This window comes from Chiloscyllium plagiosum, unplaced genomic scaffold, assembly GCF_037043375.1.
Source record: "Chiloscyllium plagiosum isolate Xiang-an unplaced genomic scaffold, Cpla_swu_hap1 HiC_scaffold_38, whole genome shotgun sequence".
Lineage (NCBI taxonomy): Eukaryota > Metazoa > Chordata > Chondrichthyes > Orectolobiformes > Hemiscylliidae > Chiloscyllium > Chiloscyllium plagiosum.
Window position 1 is genome coordinate 51,848,054 of NW_028270176.1, and position 23,068 is coordinate 51,871,121.

General features: G+C 50.7%; 1 protein-coding gene across 1 annotated transcript in view; it reads left to right on the forward strand.

The window, feature by feature from the left end:
* LOC148139506 (putative G protein-coupled receptor 139) overlaps positions 1-21,083 on the forward strand; it is a 95,029-nt gene extending 73,946 nt beyond the window's left edge. Inside the window, exon 3 of the mRNA XM_087980956.1 lies at positions 20,185-21,083. Within this exon, the coding sequence (XP_087837082.1) occupies positions 20,185-21,083 (899 nt within the window). The remainder of the gene's footprint in view (positions 1-20,184) is intronic.
* Positions 21,084-23,068: the final 1,985 nt, after the last annotated feature.

Sequence of the window (23,068 nt, forward strand, 5' to 3'; positions counted from 1 at the left end):
AACTGATCCTAGTTTACAGATTAATGCACTAGGGTAGAGTACACAGTCCTACATGTGGGAGCTAACTGCTCCTGGTTTACAGACGAATGCGCTGGGGTGGTGTTCACAGTCCTACATGCTGGGTGGAATAACTGAATCCTGGTTTGCAGTTCAATGCAGTGGGGTGGTGTACACAGTCCTACATGCTGGGAGGGTAACTGCTCCTGGTTTACAGATCAATGCCCTGGGATGGTGTACACAGTCCTATATGCTGCGGGGGGAACGTCTCCTGGTTTACAGATCAATGCACTGGGGTGCGGTACACAGTCCTACATGTTGGGAGGGTTACTGGTGCTGGTTTACAGATCAATGCACTGGGGTGGTAACACAAGCCTACATGCTGGGAGGGTAACTGCTCCTGATTTTCAGATCAATACACTGGGGTGGTGTACACAGTCCTATATGCTGGGAGGTTAACTGCTCCTGGTTTACAGATCAATGCACTGGGGTGGTGTACACAGTACGACATGCTGGGAGGGTAACTGTTCCTGGTTTACAGATCATTGCACTGGGGTAGTGTATGCAGACCGACATGCTGGGAGGGTAACGGCTCCTGGTTTTCAGATCAATGCCCTGTGGTTTTGTACACAGTCCGACATGCTGGGAGGGTAACTGCTTGTGGTTTACAGGTCAATGAACTGGGGATGTGTACACAGTCCTACATTCTGGGTGGGAAACTGATCCTGGTTTACAGATCAATGCCCTGGGGTGGGGTACGCAGTCCTACATGCTGGGTGGAGTCACTGCTCCTAGTTTACAGATCAATGCACTGGGGTGGGGTACACAGTCCTACATGCTGGGAGGGTAACTGCTCCTGGTTTACAGATCAATGCACTGGGGCGGTGCATAAAGTGCGACATGCTGGGAGGGTAACTGTTCCTGGGTTACAGTTCATCTCACTGGGGTGGGGTACACAGAACAACATACTGGGGGCAGTAACTGCTCCAGGTTTACAGATCATTGCCCTGGGGTGGGGTACACAGTCCAACATGCTGGGTGGGTAACTGCTCCTAGTTAACAGATCAATGCACTGGGGTGGGGTACACAGTCATACATGCTGGGAGGGTAACTGTTCCTCGTTTACAGATATACGTACTGGGGTGGTGTCCACAGTCCGACAAGCTAGGAAGATAACTGATCCTGGTTTACTGCTCAATGCACTGGGGTGGTGTACACAGTCCTGCACTGGGGTGGGGTACACAGAACAACATACTGGGGGGAGTAACTGCTCCAGGTTTACAGATCATTGCCCTGGGGTGGGGTACACAGTCCAACATGCTGGGTGGAGTAACTGCTCCTGGTTAACAGATCAATGCACCGGGGTGGGATACACAGTCCTACATGCTGGGAGGGTATCTGCTACTGGTTTGCAGATCAATGCACTGAGGTGGGGTTCACAGTCATACATGCTGGAGGGCAACTGTTCCTCGTTTACAGATCAACGTACTCGGGTGGTGTATACAGTCCTACAAGCTAGGAGGATAACTGATCCTGGTTTACTGCTCAATGCACTGAGGTGGTGTACACAGTCCTGCATGTGGGGATGGTAACTGCTCCTGGTTTACAGATCAATTCACAGGGGTGGGGTACACAGTCCTGCATGCTGGGAGGGTAACTGCTCCCTGTATACAGAACTTTGCACTGGGAGGGGTACACAGTCTTCCATGCTTAGAGCATAACTGCTCCTGGTTGACAGATCAATGCACTGGGGTGAGGTACACTGTTCTACATGCTGGGAGGGTAACTGCTCCCTGTACACAGATCTTTGCACTGGGGTCGGGTACACAGTCCTCCATGCTTAGAGCAAAACTGCTCCTGGTTGACAGATCAATGCACTGGGGTGGAGTACGCAGTCCTACATGCTGGAAGGGTAACTGCTCTTAGTTAATAGATCAATGCACTGGGATGCTGTAATCAGTCCTACATGCTGAGAGAGTAACTGATCCTGGTTTACAGATCAATGCACTTGGATGGGGTACACAGTCCTACATGCTGGGAGGGTAAGTGCTCATGGTTTACAGATCAATGCAGTGGGGTGGTGTACACAATCCTACATGCTGTGAGGGTAACTGCTCCTGGTTTACAGATCAATGCACTGTGGTGGTGTTGAAAGCCCTACATGCTGTGAGGGTAATTGCTCCTGGGTTACAGATCATTGCACTGGGATGGGGTACACAGTCCTACATGCTGGAAGTGTAACTGCTCCTGGTTTACTGATCGACACACTGGGGTGCTGTACACAGTCCTACATGCTGAGAGGGTAACGGCTACTGGTTTACAGATCAATGCACTGGGGTGGGGCACACAGTCCTACATGCTGGGAGAGTATCTGCCCCTGGTTTACAGATCAATGCACGGGGTTAGTGTACACAGTCCTATGTGCTGGGAGTTTAACTGCTCCTAGTTTACAGGTTAATGCACTGGGAATGGTGTAGACAGTCCTACATGCTGGGACGGTAACTGCACGTGGTTTACAGATCAATGCACTGGGGAGGTGTACACAGTCCGACATGCTGGGAGGGTAACTGCACCTGGTATACAGATCAGTGCACTGGGGTGGGGTACACAGTCCTACATAACGGGAGGGTAACTGCTCCTGGTTTGCAGCTCAATGCACTGGGATGGAGTAAACAGTCCTACATGCTGGGAGGGTATCTGCTACTGGTTTGCAGATCAATGCACTGGGGTGGTGTACACAGTCCTGCATACTGGGCGAGTAACTGCTCCTGGTTTACAGAACAATGGACGGGGGTAGGGTACACAATACTAGATGCTCGGAGTGTAACTGCTCCTGGTTTATAGATCAATGGACTGTGGTGGTGTACACAATCCTGCATGCTGGGAGGGTAAGGGCTCCTGGTTTACAGATCAATGCACTGTGGTGGTGTTGACAGTCCTACATGCTGGAAGGGTAACTGCTCATGGTTTACAGATCAATGCAATGTGGTGGTGTTGACAGTCCTACATGCTTGGAGGGTAACTGCTCATGGTTTACAGATCAATGCAATGTGGGGGTATTGACAGTCCTACATGCTGGGAGGGTAATTGCTCCTGGTTTACAGATCATTTCACTGGGATGGGGTACACAGTCCTACATGCTGGAAGTGCAACTGCTCCTGGTTTACTGATCGACACACTGGGGTGATGTACACAGTCCTACATGCTGAGAGGATAACGGTTCCTGGTTTACGGATCAATGCACTGGGGTTGATGTTGACCGTCCTATATGCTGGGACGGTAACTGCTCGTGCTTTACAGATCAATGTACTGGGGAGGTGTACACAGCTCTAAATGCTGGGAGGGTAGCTGCTGCTGGGTTACAGATCAATGCACTGTAGTGGGGTACACAGTCCTATATAACGGGAGGGTAACTGCTCCTGGTTTAAAGATCAATGCGCTGGGGTGGGTACACAGTCCTGCATGCAGGGAGGGCAACTGCTCCTGGTTTACAGATCAATGCACTGGGGTGGTGTACACAGTCCTACATGCTGGGAGGGTAACTGCTGCTGGTTTTCAGATCAATGCACTCGGGTGGTGTACACAGTCCAACATGCTGGGATGGTATCTGGTCCTGGCTTACAGATCAGTGCACTGGGGTGGTGTACACAGTCCAACATGCTGGTAGGGTAAATGTTCCTGGTTTACAGATCAATGCACGGGGTGGGGTACACAGTCCTACATGCTGGGAGGGTAACTGCTACTGGTTTACAGATCAATGCACTGTGGTTGTGTACACTGTCCTACATGTGGGGAGGGTAACTGCTCCTTGTTTTCAGAACAATGCAAAGGGGTGGTGGACACAGTTCTACATGCTGTGAGGGTAACTGCTCCTGGTTTGCAGATCAATGCACTCGTGTGGGGTTCACAAAACTTCATGCTGGGGGGATAACTGCTACTGGTTTACAGGTCAATGCACTGGCTTGGTGTACACAGTCCTACATGCTGGGAGGGTAACTGCTCCTGGTTTGCCGATCTATGTACTGGCTTTGTGTACATAGTCCTACATGCTGGGAGGGTAACTGCTCCTGGTTTACAGGTCAATGCACTGGCTTGGTATACACAGTCCTACATGCTGGGAGGATAACTGCTCCTGGTTTACAAATCAATGCAATGGGGTGGTGTACACAGTCCTACATGCTGAGACGGTGACAGCTCGTGGTTTACAGATCTATGCAGTGTGGTGGTGTACACACTCCTGCATGCTGGGCCGGTAAATGCTCCTTGTTTAAAGATCAATGCATTGGGGTGGCGTACACAGTCCTGTATGCTGGAAGAGTAACTGCCACTGGTTTACAGATCAATGCACTGTGGTGGTGAACACAGTTCTACATGCTGGGGGTGGTAACTGCTCCTGGTTTACTGAGCAGTGCACTGGGGTGGGGTACACAGCTCTACATGCTGTGTGGGTAACTGCTCCCGGTTAACAGATCAATGCACTGAGGTGAGGGACACAGTCCTACATGCTGGAATTGTAATTGCTCCTGGTTTACAGATTAATGCACTGGGATGGTGTACACAGTCCTGCATGTGGGGATGGTAACTGCTCCTGGTTTCCAGATCAATGCACTGGCTTGGTGTACACAGTCCTCCATGCTGGGTCGGTGACAGCTCGTGGTTTACAGATCTATGCAGTGTGGTGGTGTACACAGTCCTGCATGCTGGGCGGGTAACTGCTCCTTGTTTAAATATCAATGCATTGGGGTGGAGTACACAGTCCAGTATGCTGGAAGAGTAACTGCTACTGGTTGTCAGATCAATGCACTGGGGTAGTGTACACAGCTCTACATGTTGGGAGGGTAGCTGCTGCTTGTTTACAGATCAATGCACTGTAGTGGTGAACACAGTTCGACATGCTGGGGGTGGTAAAGGCTCCTGGTTTACTGATCAGTGCACTAGGCTGAGGTACACAGCTCTACATGCTGTGTGGCTAACTGCTCCCGGTTAACAGATCAATGCACTGAGGTGGGGGACACAGTCCTACATGCTGGAATTGTAATTGCTCCTGGTTTACAGATTAATGCACTGGGATGGTGTACACAGTCTTGCATGCTTGGAGCGTCACTGCTCCTTGTTTACAGATCAATGCAGTGGCGTGGGGGACACAGTCATACATGCTGGCAGGGTAACTGTTCCTGGTGTACAGATCAATTCACTGGGGTGGTGTCCACAGTCCGACAAGCCAGGAGGATAACTGCTCCTGGTTTACTGCTCAATGCACTGGGGTGGTGTACACAGTCCTGCATGTGGGGATGGTAACTGCTCCTGGTTTACAGATCAATTCATTGGGATGGGGTACACAGTCCTACATGTTGGGAGGTTATCCGCTCCTGGTTTACAGATCAATGTACTGGGGTGGAGTAAACAGTCCTACATGCTGGGAGGGTATCTGCTACTGGTTTGCAGATCAATGCACTGGGATGGGGTACACAGACCTGCATGCTGGGCGAGTAACTGATCCTTGTTTAAAGATCAATGCATTGGGGTGGAGTTCACAGTCCTGCATGCTGGAACGGTAACTGCTGCTGGTTTTCAGGTCAATGCACTGGGGTGGTGTCCACAGTCCTCCATGCTGGGAGGATAACTGCTCCTGGTTTACAGATCAATGCACTGGGGTGTTGCACAAAGTCCTACATGCTGGTAGTGTAACTGCTCCTGGTTTACAGATGACAGCGCTGGGGTGCTGTACACATTCCTACCTGCTGTGAGGGTAACTGCTCTTCGTTTGCAGATGAATGCACTGTGGTGGTTTACACAGTCCTACATGCTTGGAGGGTATCTGCTCCTGGTTTACAGATCAATGCACTGGGGTGGTGTACACAGATCTCCATGCTGGGACGGTGACAGCTCGTGGTTTACATATCTATGCAGTGTGGTGGTGTACACAATTCTGCATTTTGGAAGTGCAACAGCTCCTGGTTTACAGATCAATGCACTTTGGTTGTGTTCACTGTCCTACATGCTGGGCGGGTAACTGGTTTTTAAAGATCAATGCATTGGGGTGGAGTACACAGTCCTGTATGCTGGAAGAGTAACTGCTACTGGTTTTCAGATCAATCACTGGGATGGTATACACAGCTCTACATGTTGGGAGGGTAGCTGCTGCTGGTTTATTGATCAATGCCCTGGGTTGGGGTACTCAGTCCTACATGCTGGGAGGGCAACTGTTCATGGTATACAGATCAATGAAATGTGGTGGTGTTGACAGTCCTACATGCTGGGAGGGTAACTGCTCATGGTTTACAGATCAATGCACTGTGGTGGTGTTGACAGTCCTACATGTGGGGAGGGTAACTGCTCCTTGTTTTCAGAACAATGCAAAGGGGTGGTGGACACAGTTCTACATGCTGTGAGGGTAACTGCTCCTGGTTTGCAGATCAATGCACTCGTGTGGGGTTCACAAAACTTCATGCTGGGGGGATAACTGCTACTGGTTTACAGGTCAATGCACTGGCTTGGTGTACACAGTCCTACATGCTGGGAGGGTAACTGCTCCTGGTTTGCCGATCTATGTACTGGCTTTGTGTACATAGTCCTACATGCTGGGAGGGTAACTGCTCCTGGTTTACAGGTCAATGCACTGGCTTGGTATACACAGTCCTACATGCTGGGAGGATAACTGCTCCTGGTTTACAAATCAATGCAATGGGGTGGTGTACACAGTCCTACATGCTGAGACGGTGACAGCTCGTGGTTTACAGATCTATGCAGTGTGGTGGTGTACACACTCCTGCATGCTGGGCCGGTAAATGCTCCTTGTTTAAAGATCAATGCATTGGGGTGGCGTACACAGTCCTGTATGCTGGAAGAGTAACTGCCACTGGTTTACAGATCAATGCACTGTGGTGGTGAACACAGTTCTACATGCTGGGGGTGGTAACTGCTCCTGGTTTACTGAGCAGTGCACTGGGGTGGGGTACACAGCTCTACATGCTGTGTGGGTAACTGCTCCCGGTTAACAGATCAATGCACTGAGGTGAGGGACACAGTCCTACATGCTGGAATTGTAATTGCTCCTGGTTTACAGATTAATGCACTGGGATGGTGTACACAGTCCTGCATGTGGGGATGGTAACTGCTCCTGGTTTCCAGATCAATGCACTGGCTTGGTGTACACAGTCCTCCATGCTGGGTCGGTGACAGCTCGTGGTTTACAGATCTATGCAGTGTGGTGGTGTACACAGTCCTGCATGCTGGGCGGGTAACTGCTCCTTGTTTAAATATCAATGCATTGGGGTGGAGTACACAGTCCAGTATGCTGGAAGAGTAACTGCTACTGGTTGTCAGATCAATGCACTGGGGTAGTGTACACAGCTCTACATGTTGGGAGGGTAGCTGCTGCTTGTTTACAGATCAATGCACTGTAGTGGTGAACACAGTTCGACATGCTGGGGGTGGTAAAGGCTCCTGGTTTACTGATCAGTGCACTAGGCTGAGGTACACAGCTCTACATGCTGTGTGGATAACTGCTCCCGGTTAACAGATCAATGCACTGAGGTGGGGGACACAGTCCTACATGCTGGAATTGTAATTGCTCCTGGTTTACAGATTAATGCACTGGGATGGTGTACACAGTCTTGCATGCTTGGAGCGTCACTGCTCCTTGTTTACAGATCAATGCAGTGGCGTGGGGGACACAGTCATACATGCTGGCAGGGTAACTGTTCCTGGTGTACAGATCAATTCACTGGGGTGGTGTCCACAGTCCGACAAGCCAGGAGGATAACTGCTCCTGGTTTACTGCTCAATGCACTGGGGTGGTGTACACAGTCCTGCATGTGGGGATGGTAACTGCTCCTGGTTTACAGATCAATTCATTGGGATGGGGTACACAGTCCTACATGTTGGGAGGTTATCCGCTCCTGGTTTACAGATCAATGTACTGGGGTGGAGTAAACAGTCCTACATGCTGGGAGGGTATCTGCTACTGGTTTGCAGATCAATGCACTGGGATGGGGTACACAGACCTGCATGCTGGGCGAGTAACTGATCCTTGTTTAAAGATCAATGCATTGGGGTGGAGTTCACAGTCCTGCATGCTGGAACGGTAACTGCTGCTGGTTTTCAGGTCAATGCACTGGGGTGGTGTCCACAGTCCTCCATGCTGGGAGGATAACTGCTCCTGGTTTACAGATCAATGCACTGGGGTGTTGCACAAAGTCCTACATGCTGGTAGTGTAACTGCTCCTGGTTTACAGATGACAGCGCTGGGGTGCTGTACACATTCCTACCTGCTGTGAGGGTAACTGCTCTTCGTTTGCAGATGAATGCACTGTGGTGGTTTACACAGTCCTACATGCTTGGAGGGTATCTGCTCCTGGTTTACAGATCAATGCACTGGGGTGGTGTACACAGATCTCCATGCTGGGACGGTGACAGCTCGTGGTTTACATATCTATGCAGTGTGGTGGTGTACACAATTCTGCATTTTGGAAGTGCAACAGCTCCTGGTTTACAGATCAATGCACTTTGGTTGTGTTCACTGTCCTACATGCTGGGCGGGTAACTGGTTTTTAAAGATCAATGCATTGGGGTGGAGTACACAGTCCTGTATGCTGGAAGAGTAACTGCTACTGGTTTTCAGATCAATCACTGGGATGGTATACACAGCTCTACATGTTGGGAGGGTAGCTGCTGCTGGTTTATTGATCAATGCCCTGGGTTGGGGTACTCAGTCCTACATGCTGGGAGGGCAACTGTTCATGGTATACAGATCAATGAAATGTGGTGGTGTTGACAGTCCTACATGCTGGGAGGGTAACTGCTCATGGTTTACAGATCAATGCACTGTGGTGGTGTTGACAGTCCTACATGCTGGGAGGTTAACTGCTCATGGTTTACAGATCAATGCAATGTGGTGGTGTTGACAGTCCTACATGCTGGGAGAGTAATTGCTCCTGGGTTACAGATCATTTCACTGGGGTGGGGTACACAATCCTACATGCTGGAAGTGCAACTGCTCCTGGTTTACTGATCGACACACTGGGGTGCTGTGCACAGTCCCACATGCTGAGAGGATAACGGTTCCTGGTTTACAGATCAATGCACTGGGGTGGGACACACAGTCCTACATGCTGGGAGAGTATCTGCTCCTGGTTTACAGATCAATGCACTGGGGTGGTGTACACAGTCCTCCATGCTGGGCCGGTGACAGCTTGTGGTTTACACATCTATGCAGTGTGGTGGTGTACACAATCCTGCATGCTGGAAGTGCAACAGCTCCTGGTTTACAGATCAATGCACTTTGGTTGTGTTCACAGTCCTATATGCTGGGCGGGTAACTGCTCCTTGTTTAAAGATCAATGCATTGGGTTGGAGTACACAGTCCTGTATGCTGGAAGAATAACTGCTACTGTTTTACAGAGCAATGCACTGGGATGGTATACACAGCTCTACATGTTGGGAGGGTAGCTGCTGCTGGTTTATTGATCAATGCACTGGGGTGGTGTACACAGTCCAACATGTTGGGAGGGTAGCTGCTGCTGGTTTACAGATCAATTCACAGTGGTGGTGCACACAGTCCTACATGCTGGTAGGGTAAATGCTCCTGGTTTACAGTTCAATGCACTCGGGTGGGGTACACAGTCCTACATGCTGGGAGGGTAACTGCTACTGGTTTACGGATCAATGCACTGTGGTTGTTGTACACAGTCCTACATGCTGGGAGGTAACTGCTCCTGGTTTACAGATCTATGCACTGGCTTGGTGTACACAGTCCTACATGCTGGGAGGGTAACTGCTCCTGGTTTACAGATCAATGCACTGGCTTGGTGTGTACACAGTCCTACATGCTGGGAGGATAACTGCTCCTGGTTTACTTCTCAATGCACTGGGGTGGTGTACACAGTCCTACATGCTGGGAGGGTAACTGCTACTGGTTTACGGATCAATGCACTGTGGTTGTTGTACACAGTCCTACATGCTGGGAGGGTAACTGCTCCTGGTTTACAGATCTATGCACTGGCTTTGTGTACACAGTCCTACATGCTGGGAGGGTAACTGCTCCTGGTTTACAGATCAATGCACTGGCTTGGTGTACGCAGCCCTACATGCTGGCAGGGTAACTGTACCTGGTGTACAGATCAATGCACTGGGGTGGTGTCCACAGTCCGACAAGCCAGGAGGATAACTGAGCCTGCTTTACTGCTCAATGCTCTGGGGTGGTTGTCACAGTCCTCAATGTGGGGATAGTAACTGCTCCTGGTTTACAGATCGATTCACTGGGATGGGGTACACAGTCCCACATGCTGTGAGGGTAACTGCACCTGGTTTACAGATCAGTGCACTAGGGTGGGGAACACAGTCCTACATGACGGGAGGGTAACTGCTCCTGGTTTAAAGATCAATGCACTGGGGTGGGTCCACAGTCCTGCATGCTGGGAGGGTAACTGCTCCTGGTTTACAGATCAATGCACTGAGGTGTGGTACACAGTCCTACATGTTGGGAAGTTAACCGCTCCTGGTTTACAGATCAATGCACTGACTTGGTGTTCACAGTCCTACATGCTGGGAGGATAACTGCTCCTGGTAGAAGTTCAATGCAATGGGGTGGTGTACACAGTCCTGCATGCTGGGCGGGTAATTTCTCCTAGTTTAAAGATCAATGCATTGGGGTGGTGTACGCAGTCCTGTATGCTGGAAGAGTAACTGCCACTGGTTTTCAGATCAATGCACTGGGGTGGTGTACACAGCTCTACATGTTGGGAGGGCAGCTGCTGCTGGTTAACAGATCAATGCACTGTGGTGGTGAACCCAGTTCTACATGCTGGGGGTGGTAACTGCTCCTGGTTTACTGAGCAGTGCACTGGGGTGGGGTACACAGCTCTACATGCTGTGTGGGTAACTGCTCCCGGTTAACAGATCAATGCACTGAGGTGGGGGACACAGTCCTACATGCTGGAATTGTAATTGCTCCTGGTTTACTGATTAATGCACTGGGATGGTGTACACAGTCCTGCATGCTTGGAGCGTTACTGCTCCTTGTTTACAGATCAATGCACTGGCGGCGGGTACACAGTCATACATGCTGGCAGGGTAACTGTTCCTGGTGTTCAGATCAATGCACTGGGGTGGTGTCCACAGTCCTACAAGCCAGGAGGATAACTGCTCCTGGTTTACTGCTCAATGCACTGGGGTGGTGTACACAGTCCTGCATGTGGGGATGGTAACTGCTACTGGTTTGCAGGTCAATGCACTGGGGTGGGTACACAGTCCTACAAGCCAGGAAGATAACTGCTCCTGGTTTAAAGATCAATGCACTGGGATGGGTACACAGTCCTGCATGCTGGGAGGGTAACTGCTCCTGGTTTACAGATCAATGCACTGAGGTGTGGTACACAGTCCTGCATGCTGCGAGGTTAACCGCTCCTGGTTTACATATCAATGCACTGGCTTGGTGTACACAGTCCTACATGCTGGGAGGGTAACTGCTCCTGGTTTGCAGATCAATGAACTGGGGTGGGGTACACAGGCCTGCATGCTGGGCGAGTAACTGATCCTTGTTTAAAGATCAATGCATTGGGGTGGAGTTCACAGTCTTGCATTCTGGAACGGGAACTGCTGCTGGTTTTCAGATCAACGCACTGGGGTGGTGTCCACAGTCCTACATGCTGGTAGTGTAACTGCTCCTGGTTTACAGATCAATGCACTGGGGTGCTGTACGCATTCCTACCTGCTGTGAGGGTAACTTCTCCTCGTTTGCAGATGAATGCACTGGGGTGTTTTCCACCGTTCTACATGCTGGGAGGGTAGCTGCTGCTGTGTCACAGATCAATGCACTGGGGTGGTGTACACAGTCCTACATGCTGGGAGGGTAACTGCTTCTTGTTTACAAATCAATGCACTGGGATGGGGAACACAGTCCAACATGCTGCTCGGGTAACCACTCCTACTTTACAGATCAATGCACTGGGTTGGGTACACAATCCTACATGCCAGCAGGTTAACTGCTCCTGGTTTCGAGATCAATGCACTTGAGTGGTGTACGCAGTCCTACATGCTGTGAGAGTAACTTCTCCTTCGTTACAGATCAATGCACTGGGTGGGGTACACAGTCCTAAATGCTGGGAGGGTAGCTGCTCCTGGTTTACATAGAAATGCACTGGGGAGGTGTACATAGCCCTACATGCTATGGGGGTAACTGCTACTGGTTTACAGATCAATGAACCGGTGTGGGGTACATAGACCTACATGCTGTCAGGGTTATTGCTTCTGGTTTGCTGATCAATGCACTGGGGTGTGGTACTCAATCCTGGATGCCTGGAGGGTAACTGTACCTGGCTTACAGATCAATGCACTAGGTGGGGTGCACAGCCCTACATGTTGGGAGGGTAACTGCTCCTGGTTTACAGATTAATGCGGTGGGGTGGTGTACACAGTCCTACATGCTGCGAGGGTAACCGATCCTGGTTTATAGATCAATGCACAGGAGTGATGTACACAGTCCTTCTTGCTGGGAGGACAAATGTCCCTGGTTTACAGATTAATGCACAGGGCTGGGGTACACAGCCCTACATGCTAGGCGGTTAACTGCTCCTGGTTTACAGATCAACGCACTGCGGTGGGGAACACAGCTCTACATGCTGCGAGGGTAACTGATACTGGTTTATAGATCAATGCACTGGGATGATGAACACAGTCCTACATGCTGGGAGGGTAACTGCTCCTCGTTTGCAGATCAATGCATTGGGGTGGTGTACACAGTCATATATGCTGGGAGGGTAACTGCTCCTGGTTTACAGATCAATTCACTGGGATGGGGTACACAGTCCCACATGCTGTGAGGGTAACTGCACCTGGTTTACAGATCAGTGCAGTCGGGTGGGGAACACAGTCCTACATAACGGGAGGGTAACTGCTCCTGGTTAAAAGATCAATGCACTGGGGTGGGTCCACAGTCCTGCCTGCTGGGAGGGTAACTGCTCCTGGTTTACAGATCAATGCATTGAGGTGTGGTACACAGTCCTACATGTTGGGAGGTTAACCGCTCCTGGTTTACAGATCAATGCACTGGGATGGTGTAAACAGTCCGACATGTTGGGAGGGTATCTGCTACTGGTTTGCAGATCAATGCACTGGGGTGGGGTGCACATTCATACATGCTGGGAGGGTAACTGTTCTTGGTTTACAGATCAACGTACTGGGGTGGTGTATTCAGTCCTACAAGCTAGGAGGATAACTGATCCTGGTTTACTGCTCAATGCACTGGGGTGGTGTACACAGTCCTGCACGTGGGGATGGTAACTGCTCCTAGTTTATAGATCAATGCACTGGGGTGGGGTACACAGCACTCCATGCTTAGAGCGTAACTGCGCCTGGTTGACAGATCAATGCTCTGGGGTGGAGTACGCAGTCCTACATGATGGAAGGGTAACTGGGCCTAATTTACAGATCAATGCACTGGGGTGCTGTAATCAGTCCTACAAGCTGGGAGGGTAACTCATCCTGGTGTAGAGATCAATGCACAGCGAGGTGTAAATAGTCCTACATGCTGGGAGGGTAGCTGCTCCTGGTTTACGATCAATGCACTGGGGTGGAGTACACAGTCCTGCATGCTGGAAGGGTAACTGCTACTGGTTTACAGATCAATGGACTGGGGTGGGGGACACAATCCTACATGCTGGGAGGGTAAGTGCTCCTGGTTTACAGATAAATGCACTGTGGTGGAGTACACAATCCTACATGCTGGGAGGGTAACTGCTCCTGGTTTACAGATCAATGCACTGAGGAGGTGTACACAGACCTACATGCTGATAGGGTAACTGGTCTTGGTTGACAGATCATTGCACTGGGTGGGGTACTGTTTCCTACATGTTGGGATAGTAACTGGTCCTGGTTTATATATCAATGCACTGGGGAGGTGTACACAGTCCTACATGCTGGGAAGGTAACTGCTCCTGGTGTACAGATCAATGCATGGGGTGGCGTAAACAGTCCTACATGCTGGGAGGGTAACTGCTCCTGGTTTACAGATCAGTGCACTGTGGTTGTGTACACTGTCCTACATGTGGGGAGGGTAACTGATCCTGGTTTTCAGAACAATGCAAATGGGTGATGTAGACAGTTCTACATGCTGTGAGGGTAACTGCTCCTGGTTTGCAGATCAATGCACTCGTGTGGGGTTCACAAAACTACATGCTGGGGGGATAACTGCTCCTGGTTTACAGGTCAATGCACTGAGGAGGTGTACACCGTCCTACTTGCTGATAGGGTAACTGCTCCTGGTCGACCTATCATTGCACTGGGGTGGGGTACTGTTTCCTACATGCGAGGATGGTAACTTGTCCTGGTTTACAGATCAAAGCACTGGGGAGTTGGACACAGTCCTACATGCTGGGAAGGTAACTGCTCCTGGTTTACAGATCAATGCATGGCTTGGTGTACACAGTCCTACATGTTGAGAGGGTAGCTGCTGCTGGTTTACAGATCAATGCACTGTGGTGGTGAACACAGTTCTACATGCTGGGAGTGGTAACTGCTCCTGGTTTACTGATCAGTCCACTGGGGTGAGGTACACATCTCTACATGCTGTGTGGGTAACTGCTCCCGGTTAACAGATCAATGCACTGAGGTGGGGTACACAGTCCTACATGCTGGAATTGTAATTGCTCCTGGATTACAGATTAATGCACTGGGATGGTGTACACAGTCCTGCATGCTTGGAGCGTTACTGCTCCTTGTTTACAGATCAATGCACTGGCGTGGGGTACACAGTCATACATGCTGGCAGGGCAACTGTTCATGGTGTTCAGATCAATTCACTGGGGTGGTGTCCACAGTCCTACAAGCTGGGAGGATAACTGCTCCTGCTTTACTGCTCAATGCTCTGGGGTGGTGTACACAGTCCTGCATGTGGGGATGGTAACTGATCCTGGTTTACAGATCAATTCACTGGGGTGGGGTACACAGTCCCACATGCTGTGAGGGTAACTGCACCTGGTTTACAGATCAGTGCACTTGGGTGGGGAACACAGTCCTACATAACGGGAGGGTAACTGCTCCTGGTTTAAAGATCAATGCACTTGGGTGGAGTAAACAGTCCTACATGCTCTGAGGGTATCTGCTACTGGTTTGCAGATCAATGCACTGGTGTGGGGAACACAGTCCTACATAACGGGAGGGTAACTGCTCCTGGTTTAAGGATCAATGCACTTGGGTGGAGTAAACAGTCCTACATGCTCTGAGGGTATCTGCTACTGGTTTGCAGATCAATGCACTGGTGTGGGGTACACAGTCCTGCATGCTAGGCGAGTAACTGATCCTTGTTTAAAGATCAATGCATTGGGGTGGAGTTCACAGTCCTGCATGCTGGAACGGTAACTGCTGCTGGTTTTCAGATCAATGCACTGGGGTGGTGTCCACAGTCCTACATGCTGGTAGTGTAACTGCTCCTGGTTTACAGATCAATGCACTGGGGTGCTGTACGCATTCCGACCTGCTGTGAGGGTAACTGCTCCTCGTTTGCAGATGAATGCACTGGGGTGGTTTCCACCGTTCTACATGCTGGGAGGGTAGCTGCTGCTGTGTCACAGATCAATGCACTGGGGTGGTGTACACAGTCCTACAAGCTGGGAGGCTAACTGCTTCTTGTTTACAGATCAATGCACTGGGGTGGGGTACACAGTCCAACATGCTGCTCGGGTAACCACTCCTGCTTTACAGATCAATGCACTGGGTTGGGTACACAATCCTACATGCCAGCAGGTTAACTGCTCCTGGTTTCGAGATCAATGCACTTGAGTGGTGTACGCAGTCCTACATGCTGTGAGAGTAACTTCTCCTTCGTTACAGATCAATGCACTGGGTGGGGTACACAGTCCTACATGCTGGGAGGGAAGCTGCTCCTGGTTTACTCAGCAATGCACTGGGGTGGTGTACATAGCCCTACATGCTATGGGGGTAACTGCTACTGGTTTACAGATCAATGAACCGGTGTGGGGTACATAGACCTACATGCTGTCAGGGTTACTGCTTCTGGTTTGCTGATCAATGCACTGGGGTGTGGTACTCAATCCTGGATGCCTGGATGGTAACTGTACCTGGCTTACAGATCAATGCACTAGGTGGGGTGCACAGCCCTACATGTTGGGAGGGTAACTGCTCCTGGTTTACAGATTAATGCAGTGGGGTGGTGTACACAGTCTTACATGCTGCGAGGGTAACCGATCCTGGTGTATAGATCAATGCACAGGAGTGATGTACACAGTCCTTCTTGCTGGGAGGACAAATGTCCCTGGTTTACAGATCAATGCACAGGGGTGGGGTACACAGCCCTACATGCTGGGAGGGTAACTGCTCCTGGTTTACAGATTAATGCAGTGGGGTGGTGTACACAGTCCTACATGCTGGGAGGTTAACTGCTCCTGGTTTACAGATCAACGCACTGCGGTGGGGTACACAGCTCTACATGCTCGGAGGGTACCTGCTCCTGGTTTATAGATGAATACACTGGGATGATGAACACAGTCCTACATGCTGGGTGGGTAACTGCTCCTCGTTTGCAGATCAATGCACTGAGGTTGTGTCCACAGTCATATATGCTGGGAGGGTAACTGCTCCTTGTTGACAGATCAATGCACTGGGATGGGGTACACAGTCCAACATGCTGCTAGTGTAACCACTCCTGCTTTACAGATCAATGCACTTGGTTGTGGTACAAAGTCCCACATGGCAGCAGATTATCTGCTCCTGTTTTAGATCAATGCTCTGGGGTGGGGTACACAGTCCTACATGCTGGGATGGTAACTGCTCCTGGTTTACTGATCAATGCACTGGGGTGCGGTACAGAGTCCTACAATTTGGGAGAGTAACTGCTCCTGGTTAACAGATCAATGTACTGGTCTGGGGTTCGTAGTCCTACATACTGAGAGGGTAACTGCTCCTGGTTTACAGATTATTGCACTGGGGTAGGCTACACAGGTCTTAATGCAGGGAGGGTAACTGCTCCTAGTTTGCAGATGAATGCACTGGGGTGGTGTCCACAGTCCTACATGCTGGGAGGGTAACTGATCCTGGATTACAGATCAATGCACTGTGGTGGGGTACACAGTCCTACATGCAGGGAGGGTAACTGCTCCTAGTTTACAGATCATTGCACTGGAGTGTTGTACACAGTTCTACATGTTTGGAGGATAACTGCTCCTGGATTACAGATCAATGCACTGGTGTGGTGTACACAGTTCTACATGCTGGGAGGTTAACAGTTTCAGGTGTACAGATCAATGCACTATGGTGGTGTACACAGTCCTACATGCTGGGAGGGTAACTGCTCCTAGTTTACAGATCAATGCACTGGGGTGGTGTACACAGCTCTACATGCTGGGAGGGTAGCTGCTATTAGGTTACAGATCAATGCACTGGTGTGGTGTACACAATTCTACATGCTGTGAGTGTAACTGTTCCTGGTTTACAGATCAATGAACTGGGGTGGTGTCCATAGTCATACATGCTGGGAGGGTAACTGCTCCTGGTTTACAGATCAATTTACTGGGCTGGGGTTCATAGTACTGCACACTGGTAGGGTAACTGCTCCTGGTTTACAGATTATTGCAATGTGGTGGGGTAAAAAGTCCTAAATACTGGGAGTGTAATTGCTTCTGGTTTACAGATCAATGCACTGGGGTGGCGTACACAGTCCTACATGTTGGGTGGGTAACTGCTCCTGGAATACAGATCAATTCAGTGGGGTGGGGTACATAGTCCTACATGCTGAGAGGGTAACTGCTCCTAGTTTACACATCAGTGCACTGGGGTGGTGTACACAGTCCTACATGTTTGGAGGGTAACTGCTCCTGGATTACAGATCAATGCACTTAGGTGGTGTACACAGCTCTCCATGCTGGGAGGGTAACAGTTCCAGGTGTACAGATCAATGTACTGTGGTAGTGTACACAGTCCTGTGTAACAGATATGAGAGATTAAAATTTTTGCTCCAATCGCTGGTTAGCAGTCTCCAATGGCCGAATAGCCTCATTCTGTTCCTGTGTAAAACTCTTGATGGGCTGAATAGCCTGCTTCAGTGTCGGTGTAGTTGTGAATGATGCTGAATATTTTGAAGCCATCAGTGAACAGCTCACTTCTGACTTTATGATGGAGGGAAGGCCATTGATGCTGCAGCTGTTACTAGCCCACAGTGCCTCATGGATGGCCAGTTTCCATGTGCTCAGCCCTTTAGAAGTATGTCCTACTTCACAGGAGGGAGAGCCACATCACACAGTGAGCAGTACGCCTAATATGATTTATCTCTCCATCCCGGAGTCTCTCAGCCTCATTCGTGGTGAAGGTCTGCTGCCCGAAATGGTGATTTTCCTGCTCCTCGGATGCTGCCTGACCTGCTGTGCTTTTCCAGCAACACACTAATCTTGAGTATGTCAAATATGAGGCTGAGACTTTCCCTCCACCAGGACTGTGTGCTGGCTGCTCCTACAGATACTGTCAGGGACAGATCCATCTGGGACAAGGAGTTTGGTGAGAATGATTCCCCCAGTCTGGCTGTTGTGTATTGAAGCCTGTCCCTGCTCAGTCAGCGGTGAGCCTGTGGGGACACTCCTGGTGATGGACATTGAAGTCCCACACCCAGAGGATAGTCTGTGTCCTTATCACCCTCAGTGCTTCCTCTGATTTGTTTCCAACATCGAGGGAAACAGAGTTATCACCGAGAGGAGGGATGGGAGGGCAGGAGATAACCATCCTCAAGGCGATTTCCTTGACCATGATCTGTTACCATGAGATTTCCTGGGTTCTGGAATCAATGGTGGGGAATTCCAGGGTAACTCCTTCCCTGAGTATATCCCAGGGAGTCCCCACCACTGGTGGGTCTGTTCTGCCGGTGGGACAGGATATACCTAGGGATGGTGATGGGGGCTTCATGAAACATTATGGGTGAGCACGGTGGCACAGTGGTTAGCACTGCTGCCTCACAGCGCCAGAGACCCGGGTTCAATTCCAGCCTCGGGCGACTGACTGTGTGGAGTTTGCACATTCTCCCTGTGTCTGCGTGGGTTTCATCTGGGTGGTCCGGTTTCCTCCCACAGTCCAAAGATGGGCAGGTTAGCTGAATTGGCCATGGGAAATTGTCCGTAGTGTTGGGTGAAGGGGTAAATGTAGGGGAATGGGTCTGGGTGGGTTGATCCTGGGAGGGTCAGTGTGTACTTGTTGGGCTGAAGGGCCTGCTTGCACACTGTAAGTAATCTAATCTAATCTAAATTACCCATCAGGCCTGATCCTGTGAGTATGACAGTGTCAGACTGTTTCCTGACTGGGAGGGTGGTCCTGGAAAAGCACAGCAGGTCAGGCAGCATCGGAGGAGAAGGGGAATGAATGTTTCAGGCATAATCCCTTCATCAGGAATGAGGCTTGTGGGCTGGGGAGCTGAGAGATAAATAGGAGGGGGCTGGGCAGGAGCTGGGACTGGGGGGAAGGGAGTTGGGAATGTGATCAGGAGATGGGGGAGAGGTGATAGGTCAGAGAGGAGGGTGGATGGATGGGGGGAAGGTGATGGACAGGTCAAGGAGTTCCCCGGAAAATTCCGTCCCCAACATTCTATAACTGACATTTCCCGGAACGTTCTGTCCCTGACATTGTTTGTGAACGGTCAAACGTCAGTGAATTGAACAAACGATAAGATCCCGAGGGAAGAGATCCCGTTCCAGGGAGAAGGAGACACTGCTCCGAAGTCCCCTCAGGCAGTTAAAGGGGTGAATACATTTTCCCTGCGTTTACATTTCTCCACGACACAGGATCGACCACAATTTAGACTAAAATACAGGAATTCCCAAACTCCGTTTGTCTTCAGGAAACTGGGAGAGAATCCTTCAGGACAGCAACGTTTCCACCCTCCGTATTAGGAAGTGGGAAGGAGTGACCTGTGTCTGCTCTCGAGTGATCGAGTGTGTGGGAATGTTCTAGAAACCATTTGTCCTTATGGATGTGTCTCTGTGTGTTTGGGGAGGGAGGGTTTCTTGTGGTTTATGTCACATTTTTGTCAGCAATTCCCACCTTCCCATTTTTTATTCCAGCTCCAGTTATTTTAATAAATCCCTGAATACAGGGGCACATTTGAAAATCTCACTGGGTCCCCAATCAAACGGGTCCCTTTGCCTCCAGGATGATGGATAATGGGTTTGTTTTCCTTCCTCACAATTAACGTAGTGACCATCTACGTCCTGCTTTATAAAGATTGTGGATTGTCTCCATGTGTCAGACGTTACCTGGGGGCCATGGCAGCGGCGGATCTCCTGGTCATTATCCTCGACCTGATCCTGAGACACATTCCCATTGTTTATCGGCAACAGTTTTATTTCCTGTACTCCGTCCCAGTGTGTAATATCCACGCCGTCCTGCTTTATGCAGCCACTGACTGCTCTGTCTGGTTCACCGTCACTTTCACCTTTGATCGGTTTGTGGCCATTTGTTGCCAGAAGCTGAAAAGTAAATATTGCAGTGAGAAAACGGCGGCTGTGGTTCTGGGAGTAGTGACTGTGCTGAGCTGTTTAAAGGACATTTCCTGGTATTTTATGCTCACGGCTCGGTATTGGCTGGCGAACGGCCCCTGGTTTTGTGAGATAACACTCGCTGTTATATCCTCCAGTGTCTGGGTAACAATCGAGTTCCTCCACTACATTCTAACCCCGTGTGTCCCATTTCTCCTGGTTCTGCTGCTCAATGTTCTCACCGTCAGACACATTGTAGTGACCAGCAGAGCCCGCAGGAGACTCCGCGCTCACACCAATGGGGACGCTCAGTCTGACACAGAAATGAGAAACCGAAAAAAGTCCATCATTTTACTGTTTGTGATCTCGGCCAATTTCATCCTGTTAAGGTCACCGTTCATGCTGTATTCTATATGGAACCGGATGAGGAGGATTGTGCACAGTTCTGTGTATCTCCATCTCTTTATGGGGGAATTGGGCTTCATGCTGCAGCTCCTCGGTTGCTGCACAAACACCGCGATTTATGCCGTGACCCAGACTAAGTTCAGGCAGCAGCTGAAGAATGTGCTGAAATATCCCTTCACCCAAATCCATTCATCCATCAAATTCCCTCATTAATCAATCCATCCGGGATTTTCTCATTTCAGTTCAGTGTTTCAGCGATGAGGCAGCCTGTCGCTTTGGGAACAGACTGAGGGTAGCGCTGGTTTGTCCATCCTTATCCCACAGCGGGGTTACAGGGACACATTTCAGTGTTTGTCACAACTCAGGGGCCAGTGAGAAAAGGCACCATCCCACTGACTGTCTCCATCACTTCCATTTGTAAACAATAAAAATGTTGATTAAAGCGTGCAGAGCAGCAGAGTGACCGATCTTGTTGTGTGTCTTTGTGTTGGAGAAGCTGAACTGGAGAGAGACAGACTCAGCCCCAAGTCCTGGTCCTCAGGGAAGGGGAGGGCACTGCGCCCTGAGCTCAGGAGCTGGGTTTAACTCCATCTATCTCCACGACACCAACCAGTTCTCCCCATTTCCTCTCCGCTCCTCTTTCCCCTCATTTCTCTCCCTCTCTCTCACAGCAAACACTTCCTCTCTCACCACCTCAGGGGGAAGGGAAGAACCAGGGAGACAGAGTGCATCAGACAGAGTGGGAGGGATGGAGGGGGGAGAGAGATTCAGTCAAAGAGAAACGGAGGAAGGTGAGAAGAGAGAGAGCGAGAGGCTGGAGAAGCGGGCGAGAGAGGGAGAGAGTTCGAACGAGACAGGGGGAGGGCAAGAGAGGGAGAGAGGGTGAGACAGGGAGAGAGGGCAAGAAAGGGGGGTGGGCAAGAGAGGAAGAGGGGGAGAGAGGGAGAGAGGGTGTGAGAGGGCAAGAGGCCGAGCGGGCGAAAGAGGGAAAGAAAGCAAGAGAAAGAGAGGGGGAGAGAGCGTGAGAGAGGGAGAGAGGGCGAGAGATCGAGAGAAAGGGGGAGAGAGGGTGATAGAGGGAGAGAGAGGCTGAGAGGGCGAGAGAGGGCGAAAGAGGGCAAGATGGCGAGAGAAGGAGAGAGGGCGAAAGGGGGAGAGAGGGCGAGAAAGGGAGAGAGGACGAGAGAGAGAGGGAGGAAGGGCAAAAGAGGGAGAGAGGACGAAAGAGGGAGAGAGGGTGAGAGAGGGCGAGACGGCGAGAAAGGGCGAGAGGGCGAGAGAGGGATAGAGGGAAAGAGGGCGATAGAGGGAGAGAGGGTGAGATGGCGAGAGGATGAGAGGGAGAGAGAGGGTGAGAGGGTAAGAGAGGGAGAGAGATGGAAAGAGGGCGGAAAAGTCGAGAGAGAAAGAGAGATGGATAGAGACCGAGAGAGGGAGTGTGGGTGAGAGAGAGAGGGCGAAAGAGGGAGAGAGGGCGAAAGTGGGAGAGAGGGCGAGAGAAAGACAGACGGCGAGAGAGGGTGAGAGGGCGAGAGAGGGATAGAGTGGAAGAGAGGGAGAGTGATGGTGAGAGGGTGAGAGAGGGCAAGAGAGAGCGAAAGGTAGACAGATGGAGAGCGGGCGAGAGAGGGAGCGTGGACAAGAGAGGGAGAGATAGTGAGAGAGGGAGAGTTGGCGAGAAAGTGAGAGAGGGCGAGAGAGGGAGAGAGGACGAAAAAGGGACAAGGGGCAAAAGGGGGAGAGAGCGAAAGAGGGAGAGATGGTGAGAGCGAGCGAGGGCAAAAGAGGGAGAGAGGGCGAGAAAGGGGGAGAGAGGGGAAGAGAGGGAGAGAGATGGAAAGAGGGCGAGCGAAGGCGAGAGGGAGAGAAATGGATAGAGAGTGACAGAGGGAGAGTGTGCGAAAGAGGGAGAGAGGGCAAAAGTGGGAGAGAGGGCGAAAGAAAGACAGAGGGCGAGAGAGGGATAGAGTGGAAGAGAGGTAGAGAGATGGAGAGCGGGCGAGAGAAGGAGAGTTGGCAAGAGAGGGAGAGAGGGCGAGAGATGGAGAGTGGGCCAGAGAGGGTGAGAGGGCGAGAGTGGGAGCGAGGGCGAGAAGGAGAGAGGGCAAAAGAGAGAGGGCGAGAGAGGGAAAGACAGCAAAAGAGCGAGAGAGGGTGAGAGAGGGAACAAGGGTGAGAGAGGGAGAGAGGGAAGGAGA